This window comes from Varanus komodoensis, unplaced genomic scaffold (genome assembly GCF_004798865.1).
Source record: "Varanus komodoensis strain SLA01 unplaced genomic scaffold, ASM479886v1 scaffold15, whole genome shotgun sequence".
NCBI classification, from domain to species: domain Eukaryota; kingdom Metazoa; phylum Chordata; class Lepidosauria; order Squamata; family Varanidae; genus Varanus; species Varanus komodoensis.
The window spans coordinates 12,614,235-12,632,784 of NW_025335440.1; the positions used below are offsets into that span (position 1 = coordinate 12,614,235).

Genomic DNA, 18,550 nt, shown 5'->3' on the forward strand with positions numbered 1-18,550 from the left:
TGGGGCAAGGCCTGAATGCAGCTTTCCAGGATTGCCCTAAAGACCACAACTCTTCCCTGGTCCCACTGCATCTCCTCTGAGCCCAAGCCGTGGTGGTCGCCTCGCTTCTGCACCATTTCCCCACCTGCTGAAAACACAGAAATGCCTCTCCTAGTAGGAGCTTTCAGATAAAATAGGCAGGTATTGTGGGCATTGTGGCCTTGCCCCCTTCGCTCCCAGTGCCACCCAATATGGAAATATGGCCCCTAATGATGTCTCCAAAGCAGAATCCCACCCTTGGGTTGGAAGCGGCTCTGCACCCCTGCTCTTAATGGTCACAATTTTAAGTAATGATGTGGAAGGTGCCTATCAAGGCCGTTGTACATGGTGTACCTAGTCTTTGTGTACATTCAGGAAGTTTGAAGAGCACATTGCAATTCTAGAAGGTACTCAAAACATGACAGTTACAGCATCTTCAGAGCTGTAAAACGTTCTGTGGCCAGTCATTCCTCCAGAAGCCACGAAGCTGGAGAATGCTGGGAGATGGAGGACTTTTTTCTGTCTCAAAAGTGCAAAGGACTGGACCCTTAATCTATCAACTAAGAAGATGCCCTCAGCTCAGCTTGTAAAGCAAGAGGCAAAAAAATCAGCTTTAAACTTCAAAGCCTACCTGCTGCTAAGAACTTCTGAGGTTCTTAGATCAGAAGCTGAATCAGAAGCACCTTTAGATCTGATTCAGACTTCTTCAGAGCTTAACTCAAGCTGCATATGCAGCCCTTTCGATTAGTTCTAGTTCTAAGACCTCCACATATCTCTTCAGTAGTAAGCCTGACTTGAGTTCAATGGGAAGACAAGCAAGTGTGGGGATATTTGTATCCTATTGACTTGCTGCTTGCTTGCTGTATTTGTGGGAAGGCCCATATCCCAGTGGTAGAGCTCCCATTCCATCTGAAGATGTACCAAAGGGTGGTAACAGTCTGGTGCTGCGGTTAGTTTGTTGGACTGGAATTGGAGAGAGCCATTTTCAAGACCCCACTTGGCCATGCAATGCACTGGGTGACTTTGGGCCATTTACCCAGAAGGGTAGCTCAGGATAAAATGGAGGCTCTTGCAAAGATCAAATGGAGCAGATTGTTTATTCAGAGGAAAAGAAGGATAAAAATCTATCAGAAACAAACTCTCTTGACAGGCCTGGCCAACCCCCTGAGGAGCTACTCAACAAGACGGATCTGGAAGAACCAGTGGCTGAATTGAGCTTCTTGTATTTCTGCAGTAAACAACCATGTTCTTGTTGGGTTGTGGTGTGCAGTTGTCCTTGGGCAACCCATCTCCTGTCTCTTTGAAATAACTTTTGGCCCTCCGAGATGACTTTGTCATCAGCCAGGGAGGAACTATGGATGCAATCAGTGCCCTCCACCTTAGATTCATGTAAGATGCTGAACTTGGAGACTTAGGTGCATCTACTGAAGATTAGACTGGTATCAACCCTCCTGGGTTTTCAGCACCTACATCATTTTACCAATAGGTGTTCCCAGGAAGATAATCTTGTGTTCAGCATACAATCATTTATTCATTTATTAATATGCAGGTTTTAATTATGATCTTTTACTGTTTTTTGTACACCACTTAGTAATGTCTTTTAATGTACACAATTCATAAATTTAAATAAATAACCCCTTTCCCCTTGCTTTGGTCACAATTGGATATGGACACCTGCTCTCTACACCTGTTGTTTCCTGTTTGGCTGGAACCGCCCCCCCCAATAATCATACATTTGGTAATTCTGTAAATAGCTTCATATCTATTTTGGCCTTTACTAGGGCTGATTTCATCAAACAAGTCCACGGAACACCATGTCAGTTTCCATCAATGGCCCTTTCTCTCTCTGAGTTCTCCTTACAGCCTCTTGTTTATATGGGTCATATGAAATTGCAGGGCCACATCCATGATGCCCGCTGCTTGCCAGCCACACTGGATCAATGAGCAATTGTCCCACTGTTACAGCTTATAGGATCGGGCTGTTCCTTCGCTTCTCCAAAGACAAACAGAAGTTGTGCTGTCCAGTCTGTTTAATTCCCATTGATTTCAAATAGAGAAGTCATGTGTAACTGTCCCACTGATGTTAATGGAGTTTAAAGGTGCTTATATATGAAGGTACTTGCATATATATATGTTGGCTACACCCAAAGAATATCAGAAAGGGATCAGTCTGTGCCTTATACATCACAGCACAGCCTTTGACAGTGTGGATCCCAAGAAGCTACGGATGGTTCTGAAAGAAATGAGTGTGCCTCAGCACTTGATTGTCCTGATGTGCAACCTGTATTGTTGACAAGAAATTACAGTAGTTAGGACAGAATATGGAGAAACAGAACAGTTTCCTACAGTCAAAGGAATCAGACAAGGGTGTATTTTCTCTTCCTATGTTCAACACAGAACATACCATAAGGAAAGCTGGATTAGGATCAGAGGAAGAAGAGTGAAAATTACAGAAGATACATCCATAGTTTAAGATTGGTGAATTATACCAAATTACGGGTAGAAAGGAGGGATCAATAGAAATTACTCGTGATAAAAATGAAAGAAACAGTGCATAAGCAGGACTGCACTGAATAGTGAAGAGGATGGGTCAGTTCCATAAAGAAGGCCAGCCACAGCCTAGCGGTTATGAATGCTGAGCAGGGCTGTCCAGGCCAAGACACTTTGTGGAGGGCTTTCATTCTAAGGGCTGCCATGAGTCGGAGCCAACGTGATGGCACCTCCCAGTAGCCACCTCCGCAGGGGTAGCACTCTAGTGTCCTCCAGACGTGTCACAGCACAACTCCCATCATTCCCCATGCAGTCAGTCACAGTCCAACTCAACTGGGGGTTGTAGTGCAGGATATCGGAGGGCAACAGCTTGGGAAAGACTGGAATACAGGAGTGTGGGCAGCCTTACAGAATCAGAGAAGAGCCCCAATAGTGCCACCACCCCCAGTTAAGAACTGTCCAATGCAACACACACACATACAAAATTAAATTAGACACAGCACTGTCTACTTCAGCTAAAATCAGTTTAGTTACTCCTTTCCTGTGCATTGTGCCTTGTCTGATTAACATATTGCTTACAATCTCTAAAGGGCACTTCAAAATTGCTCAACATGTGAATAATAAGCAGACAATCAAAGTAAAAGCAAAGCAATCAAAATGCAAACTATTCCCACCCACCACCCACCCCTGCTTTCCTCTTCTGGAAATGTAAAGGTTAACTTCTTGAAAAGACTGTCTAAGTGGCTGGAAGCCGCTGTCAAAGACAGGAAAGTACTTTTCTGCCTCTGAGACATGTAGGATGCTCCCAGCATTAGGGCTTTGGAGAACAGATGCGCCAAATCACAGGGGTTTAGAAGGCCTAGAGCCAGTGGCTGCCAGTTGGATCTACTGGTCCGAGATTCCCAGAAAGTACTGCTGCCTGACCAAAAGACAAATCTGAGCAGGGCAGGGGGCACAGCCGTTCTTGGTGTGTGCTGCAAGACCCGCGACTGGGAAAGTTGTGCCCAAGTAATGGATTTGCGCTGCTGAAGGAGGCCGCTATTGGAAGCCACAGGTGATGTGGAGAGATCTGGTGAGATTATAGCATACTCGAGCACTGAGATTAAGGAGAGGCTTATGTCCCAAATTTAAAATTTAAACTTTTAATTATTTGTTTAAAACACCACTGGAAAGATCCCCCCCCACACACACACACGTTCTCTCCTGATTCCTGAAAGCTATGCAGTGTGTGTGTGTTGTCCCACGGCTATCTGATCTGTGGATAAGTAGGTTCAGTGGCTGAGAAGGTTCACAGTAGATGCACTGCATTGCATACAACTGGCAAAAACCCTCAACAATTTAAAATGAAACCCAAAACAACAATAAAATAATAGCTACAACAACCGAAACAATGAAGAGCGCAGAATATTAATATAAGATAATGTTACAAACATTAAAAAACTAGGAGTGAATTTAATAATCAAAGTAACAGATTACAGATAATGGTCTGGGGAGAGGAGGGTGTCAATCTCATATCTAAATGCTGCCCGTGAGGCTGTCCTGCCTTGGGAAGAGCTTTTTGGACAGATGGGGCAGCAAACAGCTCAGTTCAGTGGGTCCCCACCATTCCAACTGCCTGCATGAACTCTGAATCTAGCCCAGACCCCGCTGCACCATAGCAGCCACTGAAGTTTATGTTGGGGTCCTTTTGCATCCTTTCACCCAGGCAGCCAGAGATACAAAAACCCATCACAGAACGGCACAGCTCAATGCATGTTTAGACAGAAAAGAATGCTATTCCCAGCGTTCACCAACCCAGCTCCTTTAAAGGGCTACTCACGGTTTTCCATGGGGACATGTGCCTTCACGCCTGCTCATGTTCCTGTTAAAGAGCCCTGAACAGCCCTGTCAGGAAATGCCTTTTCAAAGGAAACAGAGTTCTAAAAGCCAGCTTGTCAAACTTCCATTCTCTCAGAAAAGGGGGTTACTTGCACTTTCCCACCCTCCTGAGTGGGAAGTGGTCGAAGAAATGGACAAGGATCAATTCCCCCAAATCCACTTGAGGATTTTGCCTCAAAGGGGGCGATCTACTGGCTACTCCTTTTTTAGGAGTAAAGAAACTCATGGATTTCGTTTCTCTTGACAGCTTGCCTTTTGACAGCTGCAAAGAGAAGCTGTCATTTAAAGGAAAAAAAGCTCTTGGCAGGCTTTTTGGCTCAGAACCTATTAGGTCTGCCTGCTGCAGGGATAGCGACCCACCCCCCTGCCCCAAGACTTTGCTCAGGTGAGACATACCTTTTCAGACCCACAGAAGTGCACAAGTCTGCAATTACAGAAGTCTGATTGGACTGCATTTCTTTTCCTTTTTAAAAATGGGCTGGAGAATGAACGACAGCACCTCTAATACCGTGCTTGGACACTTTGAAGGTGGTATTTATTTATTTAGCACACTTATATGCTGCCCCATTCACTGGAGCCTCGGAGTGGCTTACAAACATAAATGAATACATAACATTGATGCCACTATATAAAGTCGGAGACATCCTGGCCAAAATGGTTAAAATCAATAAATAAAATCAACAATTAAAATGACGTTTAAATAAAAAGGTCTTGGCCTGGCGTTATTTTAAAAAGCAAGTAACGACGGCGCCAGGCAGACCTCTCTGGGGAGCACATTCCATTGGTGGGGTGCCACCGCAGAGAAGGCCCTCCTCCGGTTACTAACCCTCCTAATGTCCTTCACGGAGCGCTCCCGGAGAAGGGCCTCTGCCGCCGATCTCAAGGGGCAGGAGGGCACGTATGGACGTAAGCGCTCCTTAAGGTAACCAGGTCCCAAGCCATTAAGGGCTTTATAGGTGATAACCAACACCTTGAATTGGGCCCAGACTTCAATGGGGAGCCAGTGAAGCTGACGGAGGACAGGAGTCATGTGAGCACAACGCTCCATCCCCGTCAGCAACCTGGCAGTTCTGTTTTGCACCAATTGAAGTATCCAGACTGTCTTCAAGGGCAGCCCCACATAGAGCACGTTACAGAAGTCTAGTCGGGAAGTTACCAATGCGTGTGTCACTTTCGCCAGGCAGTGTATCACTCATGTCAAATCAGGGATTGCAAAAGGTGATCTCTAAAAAACAGAATAAAGAAAGAAAAGAGGGAGAAAGCCAGGGTCTTGCAATCACCGTGTGTGTGTGGGGTGGGGGTGGGGGGTCTCAATCCAGTGCTGGTTGCTCTACTGTGTTGCTTGGGCATCCATGAGGGAGCTGGCAGTGGTCGCACCTGGGCTAGCTGGGCAGGAGGCCTTGGGTGCTGCAGCTGAATGCCTTGCTACCCACTGCCCGAAACCCAGATTGAGGTCGATCATTTGGGCTTGGACAACCCATCATGGGTGCAAATGCCACAAAAGGAGCCATGGTTTGTTGGGCTGACTTGCTGCACACAAACAAGCCACCTTGTGAGAATTGCTTTTTGCTTGTTGGATATGACAACCCACAGTGGCTTCTAGCCAAAAGGTTTGCTTGTCATGTTGTGTGAACCTGTCAATGCCTTTTGACTGGGAGCACTAAGAGTAGAAATGCAAAAGCGTAGGGCTAGAGTGGGATAAGGAAACACTGGGTGTAAGACCTGAAAAAACTTTTTAAAAAAAATTTGGAGAAAATGTCCCCCTCCCATTTTTTTCCCCATTTAAACCCATTGTTTTTCCAAGCCATCACATCTCTAGCTAGAAGCCCTCCAAGTCCTCCAATCCAGATCAAAGTGGAGTGCAGTCTAACCCTTATCTTTATTTGGGATGTATCTGCAGATTTTGTCACCAACAAAGGCAATGTCTTTGCACAACGTGGACACAACGAGCTGTTTGCAAGCAGTGTTCTAGCATGGGCTATAGACTGCTCATGGCTTGCCGCTGGTATGTGCCATCAAGGCACCTCCAACTTATGACAATGCTATGAACGAAAGCCATCCAAAATGTCCTATCCATGTCAGCCTCGCTTAGCTGTTCTAAATTCAGAGCTGCGGCTTCCTTTATCAATCCATCGCAGGCTTGGTCTTATGCCTTATAGCAGCTGAAAAAGGCTGTTGCAGTGAGTTGCGGGGCTTGAAAAATAGCAGTTTTGGGATTCCTTTGATATAGGCCCCATCCAGGCCTCACCTGCCTCATCCTTCGGCCTGCCTCTACCTGGGTCTACCCTCTAGCCTTCCCTAGGACAACTCTTTTTTCAAAAGTACACATTGCCAACTCTCCTATGTGCAGCAGTCACAGGCGTCGGCAGTTCCTTATAAACCATCCAGAGAGAAGCAAGACTAAATCAACCACACTGTGATAGAAAGTGCCTGGTATTCTGTCTCTGTGTGGAGACCAGAGGCACCCAGCCCTGCCAAGAAACTCACAAACATTATGCAGAAAGAGCCAGCTGGCCAGATATATGAAAACCGGGCTGAGGAACTTTGTATGGCTTGTGGATAAGAACACAGACAGCTGAAAGGAAGAGGGATGAAAGGTCTGCTGACATTCCACTCAACCTTAACCATCCTTTATTCACCAAAAATAATGGTGAACTGCAGGGGACTTGGCGCATGACCCCATTCATCCATCCTTCTATGCTGGCCAGAGAGAGAGAGAGAGAGAGAGAGAGAGAGAGAGAGAGAGAGAGAGAATAAAGTGCATTGCAGCAGTTTCTGCCACTGAAAGTCCTTCTAGAAGGCTGAAAAAGTTATCCAGGTGATATAACAGGAGAGGCAGGGAAAGAGAATCCCTTCGGCTTCAGCTAAGGGGGCTGTGAGTGCAGAAGATATCACATTCCAAGACAAGATTCAGCACTGGAGACCACACAGGAAATATATCATGACCTGGAGGATGGCGCATAATTTACATGGTTTAATAGCATGCCCTTCATCTAATCTGTTATCTGTTTCACTGGAGTACTCTGAGCAGCAAAAGGACAGGCACTCCGGCTGTAGTTCCCATTTCAAATGCCTTGCTGTTATAAGTACTTCCTAAAAAGAGTAACCAGATCACTGAATAAAAACTAGCCAAATCTTCAAATACAGACTTTAAAATTATAATGCTTGAGACAACAGGCAGAATCTGTGTCTTTTTTCCCTTTCTTTTTTTAAAAATGTAATTCTTCAGCAGTGGTTATCTTTAGCAGTAGCAATTTAAAAGCCATGGAGCTACAACAGAAATTGTGGGCAGGTACCTCAAAAATGCCACAAAGCAGGCTGAACACTGATCGTGGCCCTGGGATCCCAGCACAGAAGATTTCCCAGATGTAAACCGTTGATTTTTCTTTCATTTGCAAAAGTAGGCCTGTCAAGACAAGCCCTCCCTTATTTTTATTTTTAATTTAAAAATAGATTTTTTTCCTTGCAACAAAATAGTGCCTTCTTCCTAAGGCTAACTCTGATTGGAATAATCACTAAGTCATCTTTTAAAAGAAATGCTTTAAAAAATAAACAAACAAACTTATATTCTTCCACATTTTTCTCTTTGGGGTAATTTAACCTTGTGGAGAAATAAATACGGCAAGCGGATTCCATACAGACTTATCAGTGATCACTTAAAAGAGACAAAGGGATTATCACCACAGCTGTCAGGAAAGGCAACTTTCCTTCCACAACATTTACAGGTACCAAAGGTCATGTTTCTATCACAGCCTCTGGGATTGGACACATTTCTCTAAAGAATTAAGTCCTTTGCTGAAATAAACAGACTCTAATGATTGATTTAAACACTGAAAACAACTTCATGAAGGGGAGAGAGAGAGAGAATGTCAGCAAAAGAACATCAGTAAAGGAATCCGTCGGAGTTTTCTTCACAGTTGCCTCATGTTTAAAAATGATTTGCTACCGCCGCTGCTGCTCCGTTTCTCACTTCCTCCCCGTTTAATTCTAATTTGTATGTTTCCTATTAATTTTGTAATAATGTGAGCCCTCTTCTGAGTGTGCTCTGAAAGGCAGGTGAAAAATCTTTCCAGTTCAAGGACAAGAGACACTTGTCCTCAAATCGCCACATCTGCGAGAGTGTCCAGCCCAACCAGCAGCTCCCACTAAGGAGCATTCTGGTGTTTAAGGATACACATACGTCATTCAGCATTTACCTGCTTGTTCTAGGATGTCACTGCATACAAGTACCAGTAGATTTGATTTTAAAAATGATCCAGCTCTACTCAGGGCAAAATCGAAGGTTCTGCTCACAACAAGGGAAGGACACGTGGTGCTCACAGCCCAGACAGGCCTCAAATGGTCAACCGGAGAGTGGTGGGTGAGGGGACAGCAGCAAGCGGACCCCGAGTGCCATGTGGCTCACATCTACCTCCTTTCTTACTCATTTACACAGAAACATAGAAACAGAGCGAGTCAGAAGGGGTCTCTCAGGCCATCTAGTCTGACCCCCAGCTCCAGCCGGCTCCGCTCACTACATGCCTACCATGTGCATGTCCAGCCTATCCTTAAACACCCGCACCGATGGGGCCTCAACGACCTCCTGTGGAAGCCCATCCCATACCCTAGGGGTCCTAACCATCAGGAAGTACTTCCTGGCATCCACCCTAAAACTTATAGAAACAACAATTTTCTTGTTGTTAAAATAAATAAATTTTAACAATTTAAAAACAAAACAAAACGAAGAGGTTTTATAGCCAGGAAGCAGGTGGCCAGGTATGTGCATGGTGGTTTTATTATTTTTTCTTTAAATCATAGATGACTCTTTGTCCACAACAAATTGGTGCTTCTTCCCATGTTGATGTGTCTAGTAGAAGAAGCAAACTCCATTTTACCCCTGTAAGCATGATGGAGCTATGGCCATGTCATCGTCTGCATGCTTCAAGTGAAACCATGGTGGAACCCGTGTGCATGGGAACACTGTTGAAGGGCACGAGAGTCACGCTAATTTCCACTTCTGTAGCAGTTCATCAAATGTTTCTCTGGAGGGGGGTCTCCCCGTGAGCAAAGTATATTGTTTACACCCGAGATTAGAAAACCCCAGGGTGTACATCAGAATCGCAGAACCAGAACTGGTTGGAGAGGACACTAAGGGCTCGGAAACAACCAAATTCCTTAGCCAGTGACAAGAAGCAGAAAGACCCCAGAGTGGTCCAAACCATCAGAAGAACAAAGTGGAAGGCTTGTCTAGTCTAGCATTCTGCCCATGTGGCCAATGAGCCACCTGTGGAATGCCCACCACCAGGATATGAGCGCCACAGTGGCCTCCCGCCCGAGTTCCAGGCAACTGGTGCCCCCAGGAATGTGGTCCCCAATGCAGGAGATGACACGGAACCATCAGGGCTAATGGCCATCGACAGTCTTCCAAGTTGGCGGTTGTCACTGCCTCAAGTGGCAGTGAATTCCCTAGTTTAACCATGTTAAACTGTTAATATTCTGATGCCTCTCCTATAAAATTAAAAGTTCATCTGCCTGGTCAGTCCAAAAAATGCTGAAGTTTGAAGCAAGCCTTTTGGGAGGAAAAGTGAATGGCAGGGTTAGAAATGATTGGGGAATTCTATATTTCTCCTCAGATCCAAATGTTCATTATCCCTAATAAATACCATATCGAAATGCATCGGATCTGCAGTTGTTCTGGTCTGAATACCTCCTGTGGGAATGGAGTTTCACAAATTATGGGAGTTAAGCAACTTCTCAGGCGTCCTGAAATACAAACTATGCTGTTTGTTACAATTCATGTTGAATTAATTCACACTGGCTTTGTTTAGTATCTCATTACCATTGGATGCTATGTGTGTCAGTTTTGTATTATTGGGGTTTTTAAAAATCTGCCTTTGATTGTGATGATTCAGCAGCTAAGTGATGGCTTATTATTCATTCCCAGCTCATAACATAATTATTGCAGTTCCAAAGCACAAGGTCCTAATAGCCAAATACAACGGATTTGCCTGAAATTCTGGCCTTCCTCAAACAATTCCAGAGTCAGTCAACTGAATTTCCTTCCAGTGTCATAAACTGGTTGGATAATCTGCACTTGAAAGTCAAGAGGGGGAATCACCACTAGTGGGAAGCACAGGTCAATCATTTTGCCACTTCACCCTGAATATCAAGTACTGTCTTTGGAAAGATGCTTGTTAAGGAGAATCAGGGCTCCGGCTTGCAAATTGGCCTCATCCAGGAAGCTGGCAGGTAACCACTTCACCTGTCGATTTCTCAACAGATTAGCCCCAACCTCAGGTGGACTGGCCATTTGTAAGTCAATGGTCCTGCATGGACTTTGGAGAGAACCTTGTGAGTGTTCTCATAACATGATTGCCATGGACGGGGGTGGGGATTGTGACCTGCCCATTCATAAATGCCAAATGGGCACAGCCTGTCACAAAACGCCATTTCCCAAAAGTCAGACAGGTGAGGCAGGAGAAGAGCAACTTGGCAAGAAGCGAAGAACAAGGAGCAGCTGAGTCTAATCTCCAAAGCAGAAAACAACGCTGTTGAATCCAAATAAAGAAGCAACTGGAGCATGGTTTTGTGACTTTGCCATGTGCCAGCCTTCCAGTTAAAAAGAAGAAGAATTAACACATTTTAAAGAATAGAATAGAATAGAATAGAATAGAATAGAATAGAATAGAATAGATTGGAAGGGTATTGGTGGCAGCTGAGGAAACCATCAGCAGGAGGAGTGGGCATTTTGTTGGAGACCCCGGCACAAGAACGATGCAAGTTTTTTTTTCCTTTGCTGATGTCTACATTTCACAAGAGAAGAGGAAAATAAAGAGGAAAAAAGAATGATAGTAAATATTTTTCACATATATAGAACTTAAGGACTGGGTGCTATGTACTACTTAGATTAAAGAACAAATCTACCCTCAGGTTTACAATGGAGAGTTAAATGGAGGTAAGAAAGAGGGACAAAAGGATGGAAGTGTCTGAGAAAAGTCTCAACAGTGGCCTCACCTTGGAGGCTGGGATTAAAGGCAACTCTGTCAGGCTCCTCAATTAACCTTATGCCACTACTGAGCACCAGGCAAAGGAAGGACTATACAATAAACAGCCACATCTGCAAGCAGATTCTCCAGTAGAAACAAACAGATGCATTACAGTCTCTTCTACTGCCCTACCCCCCAAAAAAGCTTCTGATAGACTTGCCTCGCCATTGCCTCGCCTGCCAGGGCTGCCGATAAGGGTAGGTGTGGCTAGACACTCCCCAGGCCCTGCCCCAGTGGAGGCTCGCCAATGGCGGCCCCCTGGACTTGGCCCTGGACTGCAGCATCGCAAGCTCCTTGTTCACTGGACACTCACTCCGGTCCATGAAAGGGTGGCGGTGAAAAGCAGGAGCAGGAGACATTCTGCCGCTGGTGCCGGACTCCCCCCAGCAAGGGACCAGAAGCAGTGCTGGGAGAGAGAAGACGGGCCCTTCCTCCCCGAGGCTCTGGAGGCGTAGCACCAATCTTGACAGACAGGTGCTCTGACCTGGCGAGAGGCACCTTCCTCTGTGCAGTACTGAGCCTGGAGCGGACCATCAGAGCTGTCACTTTGGCTGATGTGCCCAGATGCGTCAAATGGCTGTCTACTCAAATCTCATGCAGACAGACACTGTACAGCCTGGAGAGGCAGAGCTGCGTGGCACTTCCCCGTGCAAGAGGTGTTCGCAGACACAGCTCTGTCCTCGTCTTCCGGTTTCATCATCTCTGCGGTGAAGTGATTTGTCTGTGTGATGCAATTCTACCTCAACACTAGAAACATGAGCAGGTAAAGGATTTAAGAAGAAGAAACTGGAGGGTCACCTGTCAGGAATTCCTTAAATCTTACTGGATAAAAAAAAGAAATATTGGGGGTATGGGGTTGTACGTTTCCTTAAAAAGAAAATCAATCAGTCAGTCAATCAATCAAACAAACAAACAAACAAACAAACTTCTTTCCAATCCTGCAGACATGTGATTTCTACATGGCAGTAGGAAGCATGGGGTGGTGATTAAGACTGTCTCATGCCTGGCGGTTACAGGGCTGAACAGGGAATTGTCCCCTCAGCCATGAAGTCCCTGAGAGGGGTCACACTGGGGTTGACAGAAGAGCAGGCACAGCAGCATTCGGGGCCTCCTCCTCCCACCTCTTCCCCATCCTCCCAGGCCCCCGGCCTCCTGCATGATCCCAGTGCGGTCCTGAGCCATGGCAAGCCATCTCGCGCTGGCCGCAGCTGGACCCAAACTAACGCAAAAGCCCCCACTGAAGGTGCTGTTCCCAGTCCTGGTTTGCATTATCTGCATGGTGCCCCCTCCAGCAGTATTGTTGTGGGGGGGGGGTTGCCCACGATTGCCTACATTTTTTAGACAGTATAATATTCCCCCCTCCCCTATGCTTGGAGCTGACCTGTTGAAGTACATATGCCCCATCGGCCCCGTGCAAAGCTCCTGCAGAACCGCACTTCAGGGAAAGGGGCTGTTTCCTCACTTTTGCAGCAGGATTGCCCAGTTTTTTTTTTTTTTGGAGTGATCAGCTGCCCCCAAGCGTTGGCAATGCCTCCCCACTAGCACTTCAGAACTTAGGAAAAACCCCAGCCGGGGGGCGGGGAGCAGGTATGTCCCTTTAAATGATAAACCCCATCCCCTCCTCCAGGCATCCCCCTGGGTTGCCACTTCCAAAGGTGCTCTCCCCTTGGAGCCTATTCCAGCCGCGCAGGGAAGACAGATCCGTCCGTTTTCAGTCTAGGTCACTTTTGTAAATATTCATTCCCAGGACCATTCAGTCCTGTTTCTGCATTCATCTATGGTTTGCTTTTATTTTTAAAAAATCCACATGAAGATAAAAATTGTATATGCATAGAAATATGCATTTTGAAGTATTATCCCACAGAAATACGTGTTTCTAGTAGTGTTTATGATCGTCTGTTCAGAAATAACTCTTATTGGGCTCGGTGGAGCTTATTCCCAGGGCAGTGGACATAGGATTGCAGCCTGACTATTTTCTCTCAAGCTTCTCTCTCTCTTTTTCTCTATTTTATGTTAATAAAATCAAAACTGTATTTTACTGATTAAATATGCATGTTGGTCCATGTTCTGAGCCAAGGAATGCAATGCAAAATTCTGAAGAGTGTGAAATAACTAGAAAACGAGGTTTGAATCCATACGTGGCCACGGGAGATGCAGATCAGTTCGGCTCCTATAGTCGTTCACACACACCTCCTTCAAGCTTTCCTAGCCCCTGCCCCACCCTCTGCTTTACACACCACTGGGGCGTATCTGCTGGACTTCAGGTAGAGGCAAGAGGGTACGGAGTGGTGGGAGAGCAACGCGCTTTGCGTGTGCAAGGCCCCAGGTGTGAATTACTGCAAGCCCCAGATGAGGCACATCAAGGGAAGGAGCAGGAGCCCGTGAACCAATTGCCCCACGATGCTGCTGGATATTGCCAGTGCCAGCCGATGACTCCAGTGAGTGGGAGAGTGTCCAAAGTGGGGTGAGGGCTGGCTCGGAGTGAGCCTTCTCTCTCTTTCTCCCTCTCTCTCTCAGCAGCTTACACAGCTCCGATTGACTTCTCTTTAACACAACCTGGCCATGGAACAATGCTCCATTCTCAACATTTAAAAGCCCCCCTCCAAAAATAAAAAGGTCCTGGAAAAAGAGAAAAATACCTCAATTTCAAGCTCACAGATTACTTTGAGTCCCAGAGGAAAGCGAAGCAATTTAGTGGCTGCTGGCCTTACCCGGGAAAAGGTTAGAAGATTAAGAGACCAACTGCTGTTTGGGTAAGTGGTTGGTAATTGCACATGCCAGCAATTACGGACCCCCATCTCTCTCCGTGTGTGTCTCTTACCTTTTTCTTCCCTCGTGTGCCATCCGGGTTGAGTCGGAATGTCCCTGAATTCACAGTCCTTGTTGGACCTATTTTCTTTATGTCGTATGTCAGCTCATCCGCAAGGGCCTTACAAGCTACAGCAAAAGCCCAAAACAAAGCAAAACAAAACAAAGCACAAAAGTGAGACACATCTCTGCCACAGGAAGCACTCTGCTTGTGCATTTCTGGAGAGGAGCCACTCCCTTGGCATGACCAAGTAGCTGTCTCCTGCTCCATTCTCCCAGTTGGTGTAGTGTGGCTACTGGGAGAACAGGAAGTGACCCAGGCAGAGTCACAGTCAACACAGGAAGGCAGGTGCATGGACCAATTAGTCCACACTGGTCCTGAGCAGCTGCACAGAATAATTCAGGCTGGAGAAGCGCCTTGTCCGACAAGGGCTGGGATTGGGGTGCTGAGGAAGCTGCGTCTGACCACACGACGTGGAGCCCCTTGAGCCCACGCCTACAAGCCGCCACTACGGCGACCTTGAAGCTGCCTTCCCCAGTCATTCTGTCGATAAGGGATGCTTTTTGAAGTTATACTTCTATCCCACCGTTTTTCCTTTCAAGGACCTCCATGCAGCTTCCATAATTCTCTTCCTCCGCTCAATCTTATCCCCAGAATGGTAACCCTGGAGAGGCAGGATGGGCTGAGAGTCTGTGACTGGTGCAAAGCCACCCAGGGAGCTCCATGGCTGAGTGGGCACTAGAACCAGGTTTCCCGAGTCCCAGTCCTGTGCCCTTAACCCCCATGCCACGCTGGCTCGGAAGTACTCATTGCCCCTTCGGGGATCTGAACTCACAGCCTGGGGTTCTGCAGCCTGTGCTTGTGCCTTTTCCCACTGGGCCATTCCAGCTGCTGCAAGAGGAAGACTCGGGGGAGTAGTTTTGTCCGTCCCCTGCCTCCCAGGAGTGGGGCTGAGAGCCTGCATGCACTGGCAGCTTCTGAAGCAGGCAGAGAAGAACTTACAAGTCCACGGCAAGAAGCACTGTCTTTCGTGCTCAGCCTGGGGAGAGGAACTGACATGTGGCTGGCCCAGGAGACCCATGGCACATTGGCCGGCCCGTTGCGGCAACCGGTGCGGCCACTGAAAAGGGGCATGTGGCTTCCTTTGGCTTGCTTACATTCTGTATCCATATTTCATCCCTTTATGCAATACGCTACTTGCCATATTTTCGTTTCTTCCAAGGTATCCTCAAATCTAAACTGGAGTTCCTTGGCTAGACCAACCCCTTTGCAACCTGACCTAGGCCCCCTTGATGATGTACTCTTCTCAGGACCTTCTAAACTCTGTGGACTGCTCTGAACCTCAATTCCCAGCTTGCCTGGATTCCATTCTTGCCTCTGACCCTACCAGGGAACAATTTGCATGACTTGGACACTGATTAGGCATTTGGGATGGCCCACTAGGATGAACAAGCCTACTTTTACTGCTGGCTTGGGAGGTTATCAGGTAACTTGTAGACCGCAATCCAGTGAGCTGTGTCGGGCTTCTGGATCACAAGTGGCTCAGGCACACATTCCTGCCACAGGGGGACTGCGGTCTCTGCACTCCTCACCCCCCTCTGCCCCGGCCCGTGGTGAGCGCTGATCTTGCCGAACATGCAGCGCTGCTTGTACAAAAGCAAGGAACAAACTGTGTGTCAGCATGTGGAACACAACCTCACAAAAGGAAGAAAAGGTAACACAGGGACTTGAGTTTATCAGTGCACTCCACATTTTGGTACGCAAACACACACCATGTGCAGTCATTGTTTTGATTTTTATCCGGTCTGACTTCTGAGCAGATTGCTGTAAATCAGAGTGTGCACAATCCAATACAGTATGTCAGAAAGAAACACGCAGTCTCTTCCTGAAACTGATACAGAACGGCTTACTGACTAAAATTACTGAAAGATTTCAATTATTGACTTCACTGACAAATTAATAACTGAATATGTAACAGACAGCTGCTTGTACTGATGTATCCAGCAAAGCTTGGTGCTGTTAAATAAGGGGAAACCATTACAACATTAAATAAATTTAAATAATTGATTGTGTGCCTCCATAATCCTCAAATGTACTTCTTTTTCCTGCATTTTTTCACTTCTCTCACCTCTCCACTTGAATGGAAATTATTGTAGCCCTGTTCCCTATTCTGCAGTGTACTAGTCTGCAATGTTAGGAACCAGAATTGGTCTTCTAATTAAGATAACAGTTTATACCTCGCAACAACCCACAGTTAACAATCAATGGATTGATGAAAAAAATAGCAGGAGAGTGTCAAACTCTGGGTTGCTTGTTTCCCAAAAATCCAGAATTCTGGGCTCCATCATCGCAATAAACAACCCAGGGACAAAGTGTCTATGGGTTATCACAGCTGGAGTTGCTCTGTCAAGCCAACTAGGTCAATACGTTAAAGGTCCTACTTGCCTTCTTAGAAACTGTATTTAACCTTTAAATCAGGAGAAACTATTTTCCATCAAGGGATTGCATTTCTTCGACATATTCTGCCCGGGACTGAATGCCATCAGTGGGCGACGGCAGAGAAGCTAGTGTGTCAGCCAAATGTGTGCAGAACGACCCACAATCTCTCTCTCCCTCCCACCCTTCTCTCTCAGTGATCTTCTTCTCTCTTCCTCATTTTACCTGTCTGCCAAGTGAACTGTTGGGGATGGCGTGATCATTTTTGCCCAGGGTCTGATCAAACCACCTGCAAGGGGCTTTCAAAATCAGGCTGAAGATGTGGTTGTGAAGATGTGAACAAGTTGTCCACCACTGCTTTATCTCATTGAGACTCATCTGGGACTAGGGGTGGTCAGACCCAAACCTTGGGTTTCTCCTGCAAATGGAAATGCTGAAAACTGTAGCTTGACGGAAGGCAAGTGAGTTCAAGTGCGGCGGCGGCTGCTTTGCAAGAGTGGAAGATCACGTTCCTGGCACTTTCACCAGGCCAAACCAATGCTCAAGCTTCAGTTTGTAGGCTCAGAAGCCTGTCCTTGCATTAACTTTGTTCACACAACCTATAGCTTGTTCACCATTAATTGTTTGGGACTGAGAGGAGCACATCAGCATGCCAGCTCTCACTCTTCATTCTTGGGCTCTTCTCCTTGACATCCAAACCTGGAACTCTGCATGGCGTAGAGAAGCAATGCAATTTTAGAGTTATAACCCATGGTTTATTCTTGGGTTATAACATTCCTCCTTCAGCAAGCTAGAGTTTTGGGTCCAGATATGGGAAAGAAAAGAGAGGTGAAGTGTGCCTAGAAGGTTAATACACTGGGAGGAGGTAAGAGGCTGAAGTTTTGAAAGACTGAATTAGTTTCTGATTTGTTTCCAAAGAACCTCCATTTTTAAAAACATGTAGATGCCCTTAAATCAGCCTCACATAACCTGGTGCTGTCCAAATACTGTGGACTCCAGCTACCATCATCCCAAAACACCATGGCTCATGGTCAGGAGAGCTGGGAGTTGTAGTTTTTAAAATCATGGTCTTCATTTGGAACGTCCATTCAGGGTCAGTATGCCTCCCAGTAGCAATCACAGGGGATAATCCATGGCAGGAGGGCTGGATCTTGCCAGCAATTAGTGCGTGTGCACACACACACACACCAGTTTTTAGGAGCTGAATCTATTTCCCCAAATATTTGAGAGCAAAAGCTATCCCCTCTCCTTTTCAAATGTCATTAAAAAAGGAGGAAAGAAACTCACAGAAAACAAGATGGCTCTAGCAACCGTGGCTCTATGAGAAATTGGGTATCAAGGGAGCTGTGGTATGTCACAGGCTGAGTCGTGTTAAGGACTACAGAATATCTTTGTTATCTCATTCAAAGAGAAGCCTACATCAAAACATAGAATTAGAAGGAGAAAGATGTGCCATCAAGCACACAAACCGGACTTTCTGCTAGATTCTGCCACTCAGAAAAAGGGGGGGGCACGAAATTACATGTTTAGATCAGCAAAAACCAGATCATTTCACAATCCTCGAGACTATATAAAGAAAGAAAGATTCTAGAGATGGCGTGCGTCATTCTAGGGTAGTGTGCACCAGTAATACAGGGGCAGCCCGACTTCGCAAACCTCGAGGGCTGCATGAGGGACGGCCCAATGAATTACACTGAAGGAAGAAGGATGCTCTGCGGGCCTGTGATCTCTGCAGAGATCAGGGGCAGCTCCTTTTTCGACCACAGCCCCAGCACAACTGCTCGTCTGGGGGGGGCCCTCTCTCTCTTCCTGTTCTCCCACCCAGAAACCCTCCCATGTGCCTCAGCCTGACCCACAGGTTGAGCCTCAGGAAGAGAGCGGCGTGGGACTGCGG

At 46.5% G+C, this 18,550-nt stretch overlaps 1 protein-coding gene across 2 annotated transcripts in view; it reads right to left on the bottom strand.

Moving 5' to 3' along the window:
* Positions 1-18,550, bottom strand: part of CNPY1 (canopy FGF signaling regulator 1) — a 43,835-nt gene that overhangs the window by 13,818 nt on the left and 11,467 nt on the right. For both annotated transcript variants that reach the window (XM_044425245.1, XM_044425244.1), the window contains exon 2: positions 14,233-14,348. In XM_044425245.1, the coding sequence (XP_044281180.1) occupies positions 14,233-14,348 (116 nt within the window). The remainder of the gene's footprint in view (positions 1-14,232; positions 14,349-18,550) is intronic.